We start from the raw sequence: 18,727 nt of genomic DNA on the forward strand, positions 1-18,727 counted from the left end.
CGTCGACACGATGTTCAAGTTTCCGCGAGCATCGATCGACCTGTTGTGTTAATCAAGCAAATGATCCGAGAGAAATGACCAAGTTTTTTCTCGAGAAGCGATTTCTTTATCGTAAAAAGTGCGATGTTTCCTTCTTTTTTTGCGAGGATAATTCGTACTACTTTGAATAAAGCATAGACATTCGTGGCGTTCCTATAAGATAGCGACACTTTCAACGATAAACCGTTATCGCGAACAAGGGTTGTGTAACGTCGAATCGAATGACTTTTGGTAAATTCGTGGAGCCAGCGAGCAAGTAACGCTTTATAGATATAAAAGTAGAACAACTTGCTACGGTGCTAGTGTTTTACTTAAGACTTTCATTACGAAATTTCGTTCTTTTTTCCATTCAGGAATTTCTTATCAGAAGCGTCTTTAGTTTCGCTATCAATCTTTATTCAGGCGAAACAGTTATTAAAATTAACGAGTAAATTACACCAGGAGACTGCCATTGCGAACAATATTCTTTCTTTAAACTCCGATATGCGAGACTTATGAATATATTAGGTTGTCCGAAAAGTTCCTTTCGTTTCCTAACGTGATAATAGATGAACAACAATTTCTGTTTTATATTATTTTATTGAATTAGATACGATCTATTTCGTTCTAGTTCTATTATTATGTTCGTGTATAATGTGCGTCTATTATTTCCTTATGAAACGAAAGAAACTTTTCGGACAACCTAATATCTAGCGCAGATTAGAATGCAGCAATCACGTTAGCTGTATTATTGAAATAATCGATGAAGCGTAATTTATGCGCCAGAAGTTTCAATCGGTTGTATGATGTGTATTGTTTAACACGATTATTGTACACACACACATATATATATATATTCCTTTTCCAAAAGATACAAAAAAGAAAAAAAGATATGACGTGTAACAAAATTTAGAATAATTCCTTAACGACGATAGAACGGATATTTGCTCAAAACAAAAATCGTTCTTTTCTGCAATTTTTTCATTCGTCGAATAAGTTACAGAAGTCAGTCAGCAAAAACGTCAGTCTTCAATCATTCGATTGGTGGCGACTGAAGGCGAGCGATCGGTTGGTTCCCCAGACTGGAAACGGCTACTTCGATGGCTATACATAATGCAGGAAGGAAGTTTGAAAATTTACGGGAGTCAGCGTGTCGTCCGTCATCGGGGGTGAGGTCTCGTAAAGCCAGCCTTTCCACGGGACCCGTGGATTGACCTGGAATAGCCGTAGGTCTGAACAATGATCGTAGGTGGCCGCAGGATCTCGTTGATCTCCAAGGACCAGCCTTTACAGCGGCACGGGAGAGAGATGGGGACGTTTTCCAATATCCAATAAAGCCGAACCTCGACCTCACTTGGCGAATGTTTCGCTTGGATACGATTTAAAACGGCGTAGCTTGCAGAAACATGTCCCCGGTAAATAGGCAACTCGCAAGATGACGTGCAATTCGTTGGAACGTGGGAATGTTAATTGAAAATAATTTAATAGGTGGATGGATGCAATACGGAAAGTTAATTGGAAACTAGGAGTAATTGGAAAAGAAAAAATTCGAATGTATCCATCGAAATTGTGTTTGACACGTTGCGTTCACTGGCGTGTACATATCTTTAATTTAGAAGTTTATGTGCCAAAATAATATTATAATCGATCATTAATTAACGTCGTCCATCGATCAATCGTATTAATTATTCCGTGAACATGGAATAATGGTGGTCCGGCTACGTGATTCAATTTCGATATAATACACGCATAGTTTCAAATTCGTAATACTCGACAACTTTGAAATTGATCCGAAGAATGCCGTTTATTAATTTCCGTTTCCCTTTGAAGGAACCAGTCGAGATGAAAACTCCTGTTTAATAGAAACTTATTGCTGAAATGCGGAATATTCCTTCTTCCTTTAATATTTAGTTAATAACTGTTTTCACTCTGCATCCGCTTATCTACGATTACACGTTCATTTCCGCTAAACCTTTAACTTTCCTGACGTCTGGTTGAAATTCTGCTTGCACTATACAACGAGGCTGAGAAAGGAAGAGAACTAGAAGTGACGTACACTGGAAAAGAAAGAGAGAGAGAGAGAGAGAGAGAGAGAGAGAGAGAGAAAGGCTTGACTGGACCGCTCCGACAGCCAGGCAGAAGAGTGTCCGAACGTGGACGGAATCATAAGAGGATTTCGCTCGTCCTCGACCCTTTACATTTACATTCCATTCGTCACGTGGTAGTGGATGTATTTCGAAAGGGTTCTACCCTACCCCTTACCGCAACTACCTCTTCAATTACAGCTACGCTAACATCCGCTTTTTTCCGCTTCGCGAATTCACTCTTACGAACGTTGATTCGCGTCGCACGTAATCCATTGTACGTTTGCAATATTTGTCGTCCTATTGTTGCACGATGTTTCGCGTACAGTATTCGAGAATACAATGTCAATAGTTCTTATTTTGCGATACGTGCATTTTTTTCTGGCTAACCTTGACAATTTGCTGCGCGGAGGAAATTTGTAAAAAAAAAAAAAAAAAGAAAAAAGAACGAAAAATATTTCGAAAACACTGGCGGCCATTTGGCAATTACATTCTGCTATATTTTATTGAAAGAACTTTTTTAACAGGTTTGTTACGAAACGAACGTTCCAACGGATCGTTCGATTTCTTGTATTTTTTTGCTACTCTCATCTTAGTTTTTCCATTGCTTTGAAAATAATATTAGTCTTTTCTCCGCACTTTGTTTTCAATCTGTAAGAAAAATACTTTTTACTATTTATTAATAGTAGACGTTTTTCGTGTTGTTTTATAAAAAGTACAAATAAAGTAAAAATAAAATACATTTATCGTTCAGTTAATGATAACTTATTAACGGTATCTGACACTTGGAACGATTCTATGAAGAAACAGAACGAAGCAAACGAGCCCGCAAGTAACGGAATAATAATGAAGCTGACTTTTGCGTATATTGTCGCGAAAAATATCTTGGCGTAAGCTGCTTGAACGAAAGTCGAGTACAGTGTATCAAGTACGGTGAATAGGCATCTGAAGTCTGTACTGTCCAAGGATCTACAGAACTCGATGATTTATAATTCTTCTTTGTTAGTTTAGACCAAGATACTATCACATAGCGTATACGGTTTCGTCTAACTTATGGAACAAGATCGGGAAAAGGAGCAATTTTTCTTTTATTATTTATAGTCGCATTAAACTTTTGCACGGGTTATTAGCGACGCGAAAGAATGAAAAGTTACGAGTTACGATTATGGATCACCATATAATTTAGAGCACTTTAGATAATTAAGTAGTTCTCGTACTAATTTTCAACCTTGTACATAGCCTTTTATAGTGAGTTTCATATCGAATTGTCGTCAATGGGTAGAAAATTTCTAGCATTGACGACGTTTTATTTTTATTTTTTAAATTCCGCTTTCGTTGTTTTATATTCATTGTTTTATCTGAATATATAAGATGTTAAAGTACATAAAATGCGTACAATATGCAAAAATATTCAAATTATTCGTCTATTCGAATTTTTAGTGTGCGAGACAGCTACCTGCTTAAAATCTTATACTTAATTAAAAATATTAATTCTCATAAATGTTAATAGTTCGTTCGTTATAGTTTCACTCGTTTTATTTCTTAATAAATACAATCTGTTTCAAAAATAAAAAAGCTTTTGCATGAATTTTCTTTATATTTCGTTTCCGCTAATGGTTTCTGGCAAGATTCGACGTATTGGATATTTTTGTTGAACGAATTCCCAACAAGCGGGGAAACGATCGTTGCTGTATTGCGGTGAATCTATAATATCTTTTTGAACGAAATGTATCGGGAAAATAACGGATGAATAGAAATCCACGAGATCCTGGGTTAGAATGTTTCTCTGTTGTCCCTCTGCTCCTTGTGTTTTCCGTTACATCTGTACCGAACGATCCCTGCAAGCCGAAGCTGCTTTTAATTTTTCTACATAAGATTCACCGAGAAATTTGAAAATTCTGCCAATCCTCCTATGCCCAGGGGGCGGAAAATAAAATTTTTGGATACAGATATAATCGTGTCGCAATGTTCTACCGTAGGTACACTGCGGCTAGAAAGATCGAAACCGTGACAATTCGATTTGTCCGTAGTTTTGTAATTAAAATACGTCCTGTCAAAAATAATATACCGCAGGAATATTTTCGGACGATAGTGTATTTTAATACGTCACGCGATTCGCTGCACAGAATAAAAACGTGTATCTGGAAATGTTGTTATTTGCAGGCGCGGAAAATACAAATTGGAATAGCAATTTAACGGTGTCACAATATTCCATTATACGTAGCTATGATGTTTAGAAAGATTAAAATCGCTGCAATTCGATTTATCCGTAGTCTCGTAATTAAAATGCATCCCATCGAAGATAATGAACCGTCCGCGTACTTTGCAACGGTAGCGCGTTTCAATGCGTTACGCGATTTCTTCTATAAAATAGAAATGCATATCCGGCAATCTTGTTATTTTCAAGCACGGATAACGAAACACGCGACGAGATCACTGATTTTGTCAGGATGATTGTCTGGAAATAAGGATTACACGGAACTCGTTCTGAATTCCTGGTTTGTCTCCTACGGTGTTTCCAATCGAATCGAGAGGAGAATGAAATGAAAACAGATACGATCTGGAACGATCGACGGGGGGCCAATACGATTCACGATGAAGCAAGCTCGTTGCTCTGTTTCCACTCAAATCGGTGTCAATCCACGAAACTGAGGCATATTGATACTGCCTAATAGGTATACGATGCAGAGACAATCCATTTATCTTCACGATGGCCGAGGAAATTTTACGAGCCATTTCATTCGTTCGGTTTCTGCTCTCGAGAACAACTTTAATTTAAACTGAAAAGAAAATCAACGTGGCTACATTTTTCTCATGGAAACGAAACGAACCATTCTTGTAGAACTTGATCTCTGTTCTCAATCGTTCGAAAGAAGAAACACGACTTGGTTATTTATTTATTAGAGTAATTAGTTTGTGCAAAGTATGCACACTTGTTTCTATAACCTTGTTTCGATGAATTTCATACTAAATAGATTGATACTAAAGCATCATCATCCAGTAGGATTACGCGTAATGTCTAATCGATTTACTCTTGGTAATTTATTAGGTTGCTGCGAATGTAATATCGATTTTACGGTTATAAAAGTAGGTCAGTTTACTACATCGGAAAGCTCTTTATCTTCGGCTTCGTTATTAATTTTTGTTTGGCTGAACCGATTGTTAAGGATCAATGGAGTCATCATACCTGTAGGAAATCCACAATATCCAATGGCATTTCTACAAAAAGTGGCTGGTTTCGATCGTAGTCTATGCATCGTTTAGCTTCTACCGACGTATTCTTATTTTCTCCATTTAACCTGCATATTGGCAACCGACCATTCGTTCCTGTGCTTCCCTTTACAATTTTTTGTTTTCTAGCGAAAATATCACAAAGCTGCGCTCCATACGCCCATTCTTCTCTTTCCGCACTTTTACGTTACGTGCAACAGTTTTTAAACATTCGATTTTATTTTATTAAAGATAGTAACCGGATGGTATTAGAGGATAAGAAAGAATCTCGAGTCGCGTTTTATACCTTTAATTTCGACTAAAGAGAATATCGACGTTGTTCGTTTCTCCGTTGGAAACGAAGACCTTTCCTGAACAACCTTCCCGCTCCGTGTTTCCCGTCGGTTGAAAAAAGAATGTCGTTCCTAACGAGTCCGCATGAAAATGGAACAAATTTGCCCAGCAGAGGGGACGGTGCTTCCGTACAACGAGAACAAAAAGCCAGAACCAGCCTTCTATTTACAAAATCGTTGCAGCGAGTGGAAGCGATCGGTGGCTCGGTCGACGAGAGAAGTTCCACACGTTCGGACTCCTTTCCATCGAATTTCTATCGAATTTCTATCGAATTTCTATCGAGCACGGGACGTCCGTCCGTACGGAATACGTGACACGTATCGAACATCGTTGCCGTCGATGTACCGCGAGACATCGATCCGGTGTAAACACACTAACTGTCGCTATAGAATCCCCATTGTATTCTTTTCCTCTGGCATCTTCAACATTTTTACACGACTATTGAACACTCCTGCCCATTATTTCACGCTTCTTCGTTCGCGAGACGTATTTCTCTTTTATTTTATTATCCTCCATCTTTCTTGCAATAAAAGAGCAGAAATCGTCCCAAGGTATCGCACGAACATCACAGGGAAAAAGAGCTGTACGACAGCTATATTTTTGTTAATTTTCATGTTTGTTTTTTCTTTTTTTTTCCGTAACTAAAGAGCAATACTTATTGGTACGCAATAGCCTAATTTTCATTCAGCTTTCGTACTTCTTTCTTTGAAGTTTGTAGGATTACGAAAAGGTATAACCGCTGGGGCAAGTGATATTTCAATATGATACGACAAACAATATTTTTGAAATCCACAGGGTGGAAAAAGAAAAAAATGAAACGTAAGGACGATTTTGGACGAAGGAATTTCGAAATCGCTGCTCTGTGGAAAGTAGAGAAACAGTGAGAAACTTATCCCGTTTTTCCCTGCAGTCTTTGTACTTGTCGCTGACTTTAGAAATGAAACGTCAGCTCAAGTAGAACGCGGTAATCATGGTATTTGGATTTCTCGTGTAAATTCTACGTCTCGAATCCTATTAACTAGTTCGCGAAGCAGGACTAGTTATTCGGGGAATTAAGTGATCCGCGGTAGACAGACGCGCAACGCCGACGGAATTTCCGTAACAGTGCGATTATAACAGTTTCCAGCGTTGCTCACCGGTGAAACAGTCAAGCACATATTAATTCGCCGGTACATGCTGGAACTTTGACTTCGCGATGGCAATCAGAGGCTGAGATTGGCAACACGGTTTCCCTCTCTCGTTTCGGTTCAATTCGAAGGGATAACGAGTTCCCTACGGGTCTCTATGGCGAACGTTGCTCGCGAAGAAGCTCCTCGAATCGATGGTGCGTGAAACGTCAAATAATTTCCAAACATAAATTAGACACTCGTGCCGTTGTAGTTATCCGGGGTAGGACCATTGTTTCTCGAAACGCTGACTACCGATGGGATACGTTGATACGTGGTTCAGTAGATGCGTGGTCCATTAACCTTTTGCACTCCTATGTCGAGTGTGACTCGACATCAGTTTTTATCTCAGGAGCTCTTTTGTCCAGCTCACTTCATACGTTCTTTCATGTCCACCTTTTTTTGTGAAACGTGAAAGAAAACCAGGATTGCATGCTGGAAATTGTTTCAAGATATATCATACACTTAAAAGTTATAAAATACAACGATAGTGTGAATAAAACTGGTATTTAAGTGAATTTCATTCTTCCTTTATTCAGTTAAATTGTCTTATCTTTTAGTTAAAGTAAATTTCAAATAAAACACTTAAAATGGTCGGAAGCTGCTGCTAACGAAATTGAAATAAAATTCAGAGTGCAAAGGGTTAAGGTCATACGGTGGCTGACGAAAATGTTCGAATACTTAGATAATTTTACGTCCTATGGCTCACGAACATATTCGAAGGAAGCAAACAGTACTCGAAACAAGAGTACACGTTACACACGTACAAGAGAATTGTAAACTTCTAACGTTTTCTATATTCGGCATAAAGGACAATGTACGGTGACAAGTGACGTTATAGTAGGGGACGAAAGTTACGCGCTATTGTTCCACGATTGCGACCTGTGTTAATTCAGAGTTCATCTCCTTCTCTTGGGACGGGCTAAAAATTTTAGCCGCCTCGAGCATTTGGCTTTTAAGGCCATCGGCGAAACCGTGAAAGCGTCTTCTCGAAGATCCGTCTCCATCCCTGCCGGCCGTTCAACCGGCTTCGCCAGGATTATCGTCCTCGGGGTAGCTGCAAAATTAAACACCATGCATCCTGTCGCTTCTAACGTTCGCACTTAAGGCGAACAAATGGCACGGAAGAGAATTAATTCAGCAGTGACGGCGGAACGCTGGCAGTGGAGAAAAGGCCGTTTAGTCGGACGCACCGGCTAATTGGCTAACGCAAAGAATTAGGTCCGCAAACTTATCTCGCGGAAACGTGGTCGCCTGCTAATGAGGAAATTTCGAAGGAAATTTACATTTGCCAGGCAAACGGCCGTGGCTCGTGCCTCGTCGAGGGGAAGTGATCTCTCTTTATTCGAAAGCGGACGACTTGGCTGGTGAAACATCGCGTATTCGTTCGGCCGTTTAATCGTGGAAAACATCGTTTTAATTACTCTTCGCCGTTTCACGGTTCGCGAAACCGCGCTGACTCGAAATACGAGAGAGAAATTAAACGGAATCTCGGACCAGGATCGGTTAAATTTCTCGCAAACTTACCGACCTTCAGCGTGCGTTTCGATTCGCCGCGCTCCTCCGCTTATACGTACAACGGAATTTTCAACTTGCCCATTTTCCGCGCTAACTTCCTTAAGTAAGCACGCGAACGATTTCTGACGCTGGAAAATCCCTTGGTAGAACCACCGACGAGTCCGCTGAGTGGTAAGTTCGGCGAAAGAAAAATCCGAGAGAAGAAAGGAAAGCCGAGCTATTCTAGCGCGTACCTACGGCCCTCAACGCGCCCGGGGAAACCTTGCCGAGGATCCGTGGCGGTATAATCTCCGGTACTGTCTTCGGGTATGCAATCTTCTGGAGACGTTTGGTGATCCTGTAGGTGAGAGCGCTTCTTGGCACTTCGGACGGGTCCTTGGGCGGCGGTATCTCTCTCACTGGCGGCGTCGACAATTCTTCGATCCTCCGCATGTTGACCGGCCTCCATTTTTTCTTTTTACCCTGCAATTCACCGTTACTCTGTGTATCGATCTCTGTCGTCGAAACGAACCTTTGTTACCGCGTCTCTTTCTACTTGGTTTCTACTCGGTTTCTACTGTATGACGAGCGCAACGACGAACGCTCGTTTTTCTCCCCGTCCCTTTCGTGTCCCCGTTACGTTTCATCGACGTTTTCACCGGCAACACCGGTGGAATCTGTCGTTTATCAAACGACAAGGCACACCGCGTCGAAGGATCTGCGTACGTCGATCGACGACCATTTTCGTTTCCGCCTCGTTCCACCGGCATACAACTTGGAAAACTTCGTCTCTCGACTCGGTGATTTCCTTTTAAATTACGCTAACTTGGTAACGCTCTTACAGGCAATCTAGGCCTGGGCGGAACTTTAGGAGCAGCCAGTATCTCCAACAACTCCATGTGCTGATCCCATTCTTCCGGCTTGATCACTCGGCGCAATTTCGCCATTATTTTTTGCCTGCGATCCGGTAAATTGAGACCAGGTAAAAAGTGAAATTGAAAACTAGGATGAAATTTAGGCTATTCCCAGGAACGAGCAACGAGGAACAGGTTCCTCTCTGTTGCGCAATTATCGCATCGTGCGGATAGTTTTCGCTCGGTATCGGGAATAACGGGAAAATGAAAGAGCAGGGTGTGAAGGAACCGAGAGGAGGAGCAAGCAACATGCGCTTCTACTTGTTTGGTGAATTTCGGCACACCCTTGGGCACTATTAATAATTACATCTAGGGTACTCGTGTCTGCTAACTGTTCACGAGTTGCGCGCCAAGTTTAATGGTAACGTTAGGTATCCCAGGAAAGTCGACATGGAAAGTGGAAAGCCAATATCTGGTTTCTCGTTAAACCTCGTGCGATGTCCAGGGGAAAAAAAAAGAGGGAAGATAAATTCTCGTGGCACGTCGATGATTTCCCATCGTTCCAACAGCGATACCGAATCGTTCGCCAACTTTTTCCGTTTCCCGCAACCTTCAATTTACCGCTTTAATCCCAAGAAGGGAAAAGTTGATCAAAGAGTAGACCACCTCGAAAGTAGATAATTGCATTCGTGAACTTGCTACGTTACGCGAGACGCGAATTACGGTGGAGTACGGCGTTAGCAGACAAACGAGGATCCTGTCTTCGTTGGCCGCGAGAAAGGAAACGACCTTGCTCGATATCCAAATCCGACTTTACGAGATCGCATTTGCGAGAGTGAAACGTTCGAAGGACAATCCGATTACCCGTCATTCCCTGTGACGCTTGCAGTCGACGTTCTCTCGATGTCATCTGCAAGGCCATGTCATTCTTTCGTTTCGCGACGAACAGTCGTGCAGCTGCTTCCTCCTCGTGATGCAAAATACGTATACTTGATCGAAGCGATATCGCAGCGAGATCGTAAAATTGATCGATGGTTCAAATTTGCAATTTTTCGCGACAGTTAGAAACGATCTACGATAGGATACACCGAAGATCGTGAGATTCCTGGAACCTCGTTTCGAAAAAAAAGTATTCCAACGCTTGTTACAGGAAATTTTTACGAACATATTATGCGCGTATTACGAAACTTTTCGAAATTTCGTTAGCGCTGTAACGGGGCACGACTGCTCGGGTAAAATTCACGAATGTATCGGAAAAATTTGAAATCGATTCGCAAACGTATACGGAAGATATTCGTTGTCTCGTTGCAGTGTTAACGAAATTTCAAAAAGTTTCGTACGATACGCGCAATACATTCTGCAAAGTATTCCGTTGTAGGTACGTGTCTGAATAGTCTCGCGAGCCACTGTATATCACTTTCAAGTACGCAGTCAACGTTTAGATAAATGTGCCTGTCTAACTCACTTCTTCTTCATCTCGCGCTGCTGTCTGGCGTTGCAGAAGAATCGATATTTCCGGTAGCGCGATTTCTGAACCTTCCATAGCGTCTCGGCTATGTTGCCGCTGCTAGTGGGAAATCTCATGTTCGCCAACAGCAATCTGATCGGGGAACGAGCAATTCGTTAATTCTCTTCGAGGTTCCGGCTTGTCTCGCGGAAAGAAGATCACCTCTTTGTAGGCAACGCCAAGTCGTGGATGCGTTTCGTGGGTTTAGCCGCGAGCGTTTTCGGATGGATTCGCGGATACGGTGGTGGTACTCTTCTATGGATAGACGAGAAACCAGTTTGCAACTACGTCTCTGCTAGCTTTGAAAGAGTCGAGCGGACCGTATCGATCCTCGTGGATACGTATCGCGTGAACGCATAATTACTCACGTTGGATCGTATTTTTTGATAACGTGTTTCGGCCGCGCCATCGCTTTGATTCGTTTCGACGCTCGTCCTTTCAACGCTGTTCGTCGAATGCCGTAAGGATTCGCCTGATAAAAATACGACGTTACCCGATCGTAGGAAAAAGCCAGCAGATATACTCACCGGAGTATGCGAGTTCTTTGTTTGAGTTCTTCTCGACACTGATCGCCTCGATGGAGAAAATGCAGAGCGATACTCACCAAAATATGCGCGTTCCTTGTTTGCGTTCTTCTCCAATTAGGTCGTGCCAATAGAGAAATGTGTTGTTTGTGGGACAAATGGTCCATGGCGTATTTGATCCTGTCGGTCAGCATGTTTGCGATCTTCCAACTTCGTTCCCTGGTTCACTATCAATTTCCTTAGTCAGGAACACGCGGTTGGCCTCGATTACGATTTTCTTTCCCACTGCCTCTTTCGAATCCTTGCACCCCGACCTTTATTTATTTAACGCTTGACTCTCAGCGGCGCGTTGTAGGTTGTTTAATTAAATTCAGGTTTAATTAATCCAACGATCCGTGCGATGTATGGATTTGAAAACGAAGGAGAAGAAGGAAAGAGGAAGCTCGAGGAATTGGGCCACTGATATAATTTACCAGCGCGGAACTTTCTTCCGTGTCTAACCCTTAATTTGGACGCGACATGTCCGTCTGAGAATCGCCTTCGAAATGCAAGAACATCATGCGTCCAGGACAAATGAAAAATAGCACGTAATTCGGCCGCGTTTCAACGAATACCTCGAAATTCTCGATTAATCGCAACCCCTGTGAATTTGTAGCGTTTCGTTCCATCCTTGTGTCGTAAAGTCATCGTATTATCGTAACTACAGATTTTAGAAACAGACATTTTACAATTTTCAGCTGCGACTTGAGAAGTTTGTTAACGATAGGAAAATAGAGTCACGTCGAAAATCTCAAAAAAAAAAAAAAATTTATCATATTTTTCCTGTACGGTTTCTGGTTAAAATCTAAGTAAGAAAATTCAATTATAATAAACCGTATCTCGAATTCCGTTCAAAGGTTCGCGAAGCAAGAGTACCATAGAATCTTCATTGTGCGAGGGAATCGGAAAAAGATAGGAGACAACGCGTATTGAGCGACACGCCTTAATGGACATTGACATTAATGGTAGCTCCTTTACGGGCCCCGTACTTTGTCCTTGTTCGAATTTCGACGAGTATTCGGTAACGAGGACGTTGTTTCGGCCGATGTGCTGGCAACAGTTGGCGAATAGTTGGGCTCGAAGTGGAAAAACGCGGCCGCGGTTCCCCGATGAAAGGAAATACTGTTTCCACGGGAGAATTACCCCGGCGTCAGATTATTCCCAGCAATTCACGAAAATATGGAACACTGGCCGTGTCAGGAAGCATAGGGGATTTTCAATTAATAACACCGACACACGGAATAAATACGGTAGGTATTCCCCCGACGCGAACGTGTCCCCTATTATTCGACATAGAGCGGCCGCCGCTTCGTTCGCAGTTTGTATTTCGCATCATCGATCATTTTCATAAAAAAATTCATAGAAACGAAGAAATGCGTCCCGGTTCGATAATTGGTCGCCATCAATTCGCCATTACTTTGTTCGATCAATGCGAATATCCTTCTTGGGGAATGTGTCGCGTACCGTGAACACAGGCGAAGGAAAAGAATAAACCGATATAACAGGAAGAAACAGGAAGACGCTACCGTAGAAAACTTTGATCGTTCGGCGAAGATCGAAGTACATGCTAGTTCGGCACAATCGCGAAATCAAATTTTTCGATCGAGTAGATTACATCGGTGATTCCATCGCTTGAGAATCGGTATTTCGGGATACAAGAAATATGAAAGAACAGCGATAGAATGTAATTTCGTGCTCGATTCGGACTTGCAGCATTACGTACAAAAGCTCTCTCGATGAAGATCTCTTAAGGGACATCCGGTCGGTTTTATTCGTTTTCATCCGTCCACGAACATGGGCCACTCACGGAACCGCTCCCCTCTTTTTCTCCTTTTTCCTCCTTCTCTCTCTTCTTCTCCATCCCTAGGTACAACCAGTTTCCTCTTCCTCTTCCTCTTTCGCGTTTCACTTATCCTTCCCACCATTTCCCTCCTTCTCCTTCCGTACTCTAACTCTCTCTAGCCACGTTCCCTTACTCTGTCAACCCCGCATGGGAAATCTCAAATACGAGTCTGTTTACCTGGCACTTGGAATCCCGGTGGATATCGATGATAAGATTTTACTCCGACTTTACCCTTCCCCAGCCTTCATCAGCCGCTTCTTCACCCCTCCGGACCATCACTATCGCGGGTAACTATCCTTGCGGGTTTAACGGGGACACGATACACGACGATACCGTGGGAAATATATCATATTCGGCAGTGAGTTATGCTCACCGCGACCGTGTCGGAATTTCAGCAGCAAAAACGTCGCTGGTATTGTGACTCGGCGAAAAGCCAGAAGCAGGGCTGCGAGCGGTGGCGTTAATAAAAATTTCTTCTTTCTTTCCTCCGCATCAGCATCGCTATATTTCTTTGTCCTTTCATCCGATTCGTCCTTTTTACTCCTTTCCCTTCCGCTCTCGAAATTTGTTTTATTCTTTTATTTCAGCGAGTACCCCAATTCTTTCGAGTTTCTCGTTCCTTCAGTTGTTTAAGATTTTACACGCGTAGAACAGTGTCACAATGATTTATTAAAACATCGAATTTATCGAGGAAATCGACGATAACAGAGACGTATACACGGTCGATTAATACGACTATCTTAAAATTCCTTTTACGTTCTCCTCGAAACTGATTTTCCGAAAATATCGAATGCCACGAAACCCTGACAACTACACGTCCAATTTTGAAGAAATATTTTGTATTGTGTATTCTATAACGTATAATATAGGATAGGAAAATTTTTTGATATCTTGATTATGTTTTATTGGAAACGTAAAAGATGAAATAGCGAAAAAAAATATATATATTAAAAGCGAATGTTTGAAATTCCTCTTTATAATTAAAAGTATAAAAGCTATCAGTTAGAAGGTAGAGTTCAGTAAATTAATTAAAGAAAATTAAAGAGACAACTGCAAACGAAACGTTTCTCCATAGGTTAAATAATTATTTAAATAATAATTTATTTACACAATACCCAATACTGACGATCTATCAATCGATCTTCAAGATCCCGTGTCTGTCAAATAGTCACGCGATCATCCTTTTCTTAAGTCCAACTGGAAGAACTTAAAAAGAACGACAAAGGAACGAACGTGGATAGAATGGCCGGATCGAAGTCGTTTTAACGGATCATCGTTGATTTAATTTCGTTCGCGATACGACTAAATTTCCACGCTTCGGCGCCAGACGACCGAAGAATGTTGGAAAAGCGAGATGCTTGAACCTGTATCAAAACAGTTTGCACACACGGATATGCGGTAGCGTGTGGCCGGATAAGCCGATGTTTCTAATTAAATTTTAATTGCGGATCACAGGACAGGGTGTTATTGGCTCCGGTTAAAGGAAGTCTCGTTATTAGCGTCCACTCTTCCGGAAATCATTGTTTCTCGCGTGTATACCTGCAAGTAGCTGTAACCCATTCCTGTACCGTAGTTCATTTCACGGGGAGATTGGTTGTAACTATTCTGGGAAAGGGAAGGTGTCTTTTGTCAATCGTTAAATCTAATACGATCTCCTGTGTAAGCCGAGATATTTTAATTTTTCTCAGGTGTATAGTACATCCGTACTTTGAGCTATTATATACATACACACATATATATATATATATAACGAAGTAGATGAAAACCTCGTTCAAAAGGATGAGAACGCTTTTCATCGTGTTCAACGTGATCTTTTTTATTATCTTCGAGCATATATGATTTTGGAATTATTTAAATTATCACTATTAATTTCTTGATAAATTCCATTACAAGTATATATTTAATAAGATGTATAAATAACAAAATTATTCAGCGTTTCGTCGAATGTTTATAGGGTGCGTTAAATTGTCAAATTTGAATAAGGTGTCGAGAAGAAATTCATGTGAAATTCTATTCGATACAATAAATATTATACTTATAATAGCGAAGATGTTAGAAATTGCAGATGCAGTGATAAAGATACAACGAGAATATGAACAGAGGTATAACAATTATTATTTCATATGCAAAAGTAAATTCACAGTCTTGGCGCTGAATTGCAATTAGATAAGGAGGTTGCGTTATTATTGGCCGGTTGGCGATATTTCGAGATCGTCGAGCTAATCCAATTCTGGGTCAAGAATAGGTTGTAGGGCTAGGGAGAAGGTTTGCGCATCTGTAACGTAAACGCAACCTGGAAGGTGCACAAGTACTCTGGTGCGGGGCGGCGTGAAGTGTTATCACGTCAGACCACTATGCGCTTATCTCCTTCTATTGAGATTGGTAGATGTACCGTTTCAATTGTCTGTAAATGTATATTGGACCGATACTCTTAAGCTTTCAGCAGCTTACAATTAGAAGCAACGAGGATCGATCGCAATTCCTAAGACGAAGACCAACTTTAAAACGTAAGTGCACCGAATACCAAATGAAACAACTACGTTACTCCGTTGAATCTGTTCGTTATTGCCATTTCTTTAATCATTTTCCTCCTAATGCCAGATATCCGGTATCCGTGAAACGTTGGAAGCCGATATCAGCGTCGGATGTAACCTACATTCGTGAAATTTCTATGAAATGAGAAATTTTCATTTTCCACTATTCATAAATTTATTTTAATTTTTAACCGTAGTTAGGCTGGATGACACGAAACTAATATATTTCTTGTACGCAATATCGTTTATATAAAATAGTATATCGATTTTCGCTTCTTTGCTTCGTATGTCTTTTGTTTGAAATCGCGTTGGCGATTGAAAGGCCTTTAACAAAGACGATCCTTCTCGTTTGTTATCTATTGTTTATTTAGTACTTATTAATAGGAAAACGTCAAACACGGGAGGATTTGATTAATGAAACGTTAAAGATAGAACTATAAAAATACATATAGCCTTTAATTGCAGAATAAAAAATTGATTTCGCTTGTTAGATGTATCGCGTTGTGATATTGTAACGTATGAAATATTAGTTCGGATGTTCTAGTCGGATCCTTTAATTAAATAGATTATATCGAGAACTTATATCATTTGCCTGCGATTTTAACGTATATAAAATTACATATCACTTTATGCTTCTTTGTTCTGTGTATCTTTTCTTTGAAACGATGTTGTCAGTTCTCCGATATTCTATTTGCAATGGTACAACGCATACGCATACACGCGAAATCCGAATCATGTTCCTTTATGAGCTTAAACTTTGTTCTTCCGTACAAATAATTGATGTTGGTATGCTTTTCAAAGAGGATGCCATTAGTAAACGTTGATTTTCTAAAATCTTTTTCCTGGCGATATCAGTTTGGAAAATTAGGAATATTGTCGACACGCGAAAATATCGTAAGATTCGAGGCAACGATATTTTCCGACCATAGTAACGGATTTAACAAATTTAATAATGCTAGTAGTAGATTAATTTTATTTCAACAAAGAGCGAACGCGTAGTTTACCTGAACGAGTAGCAATCAAATATTTCATATGCTGTGTGACAATAAAATCTCATTGAAATCAAAAATCTTTTCGCAGTCATAAAATTCATATACCGATTTATCGACATGGTATTTTATTTCCTTTAATCGAACTTCTTTTAATTCGAACAGTAAATACATTTGGTGTAGCTATCCCGTTGCGATTATTAATAAAATATGAATAATCTAGATATTACCAAATCGGTCGATTAACAACACTATAGTAAATATAATCAATGATATAAATAAGCAAACAAAATTAAATGTCGCGATATTACAGTTGATCGTTACAGTTGTTTATTATCAAATGCAATAAATTATGAGACATAGTCTGATCAGTAGAGGTGTACATAGCAGCTATTGGTATAAGCTCTGTCATAGCAAAAGGATTAAATCGCCACTTCGTTTCAAAAAAAAAAAAAAAAAAAAAGTCTGTGAAGATATCCTACAAACAGACGATCACACGTATCTTTCCCCAACTAAAACTCGAAGAAATCCACAGAGGAGAATAACCAGGTCCCATTTAGCGATAGACGTCGTACGGAGAGTACTGGATATTCCTTCGTACTTGTAATCGTCTCTATTCGTATTTTTCCACGCAATTTTTAATATCCGTCGGTTACTGTTGTATATACGTTTCGATTAGCCCGATACTTGATAATTCAGACGAGCGTTGCCGGATTAAAGCCTATAAGCGATTAAAATAGAAGGCAGCTGCGTTTCGTCGTCAGTTTGCACTTGTTGGATGAAGTCGCGCGAAGTATAGATTAAAAGGACTACAATCGACCGTAGCATTCGGGATATTGCGAAAAATTTAATATTCCGAAGCTGCTTCACGGTCTCTTTTGAACGACGCTGAAGATAGAAATGAAGTTGCTGTCGCGAATCCAACTGTTATCGTTGCTTTGATAGAGACTTTGAACAGTGGTTGTGTTTTCCTTTGTCTGTTTATCGATCCGGCGTCGAGCTTGTGCATTTGGCGATATTTAATTTCGGTTTGATACAGTGGAACAAAGTGGCAATCCGTGAATGCAAAGGTAAAAATCAAAAGTCAAATTCGAATGGTTACACGCTGCGCGCACATGAAAGTTTTGTACACAGTCCAAGTGTCCAAATACTTTCGCGAGCCAAGCGTATCTAACTTTTTAGATGCGATCTGCTCGCTCAAAGCATCCTGTCATAGGGTTGTTCGAATAGTTTTTTCGTTTCCTCTGGCCGGATCCCATATTAAAAACTAATCTCGTCATATAGGAAAAGATCATTTATCCTGTACGAAGTTCAAGAGCAAATTTTAAAATGTCGAAGCTGAGACTATTCAAATAAACCTACGTCGTTGTGATCAAACATCGAATAGAAAATTTCCAGCAACTTAATGAATTTCATTAAGAGTTTCAGAATTCATTTCAGAGTTTCGCACTTTAACTGGATTAGCAGCAGGTAGTGCGTATTGAAACAACGAGTCGTAATTTTGACAGTACAATTCGCGTACGACACCGCTTGGTAATTACGCGTTTACGGAATCGATCCACGCAATAATTCTCGGGAGCACGTGCGACTTTTCGTTTAATCTATCGACAGAACGGAGTTCAATCAACTTATCTTCGTAATTGCTTATGATCCATAGCGACAGTCGTGCTCGTTTTTTATTCCATCTATCCATCTTTTTCGCTCGTTCGTGCCGCTTCGATTTTCCCTTGGAAGCCTCCGCCTTCGACTGCGCTTCCCTTCGCTCCATTCCCTGGCTATGGCTATTTCATTCTCCTTCTGTCGCGAGTTTTCGAGCAATTTGGCCCTCCAAAGCTTTTGATCGCGTCCAATATTATTCCGCAGCGATAGAAATATCCAACATTTTTCGATCCAGCTTGTCAAACAGTCCGTTAGTCACGTGCTACGGTGACCGTAACTCGTTGCCCCAGCCAAGAAATCTTCGAATGCCGCGAAAGCCTTAACAAGCTACGCGACTGTCAAAAATTTCACAGTTTTCAGAATGTCGGAAGCCGTAACTGTCCCGAAATGCTCGAAATTTCTTAAGTGTCTCGAATATCGCAGAAATGCTTGGCGATATTTCCAGCGAG

General features: G+C 40.6%; 1 protein-coding gene across 1 annotated transcript; it reads right to left on the reverse strand.

Moving 5' to 3' along the window:
• Nucleotides 1–7,678: 7,678 nt before the first annotated feature.
• LOC117212262 lies at nt 7,679–11,408 on the reverse strand. Its single transcript, XM_033456894.1, has 7 exons — nt 11,295–11,408; nt 11,059–11,162; nt 10,853–10,945; nt 10,649–10,783; nt 9,172–9,286; nt 8,584–8,812; nt 7,679–7,889 (listed from the first exon to the last, which is right to left on the reverse strand). The coding sequence occupies exons 1-7, from the start codon at nt 11,406–11,408 to the stop codon at nt 7,732–7,734; spliced, it is 948 nt and encodes a 315-aa protein (XP_033312785.1). The 3' UTR covers nt 7,679–7,731.
• Nucleotides 11,409–18,727: the final 7,319 nt, after the last annotated feature.

The sequence above is a fragment of the Bombus bifarius genome, unplaced genomic scaffold (genome assembly GCF_011952205.1).
Source record: "Bombus bifarius isolate JDL3187 unplaced genomic scaffold, Bbif_JDL3187 scf7180000008286, whole genome shotgun sequence".
Taxonomy (NCBI): domain Eukaryota; kingdom Metazoa; phylum Arthropoda; class Insecta; order Hymenoptera; family Apidae; genus Bombus; species Bombus bifarius.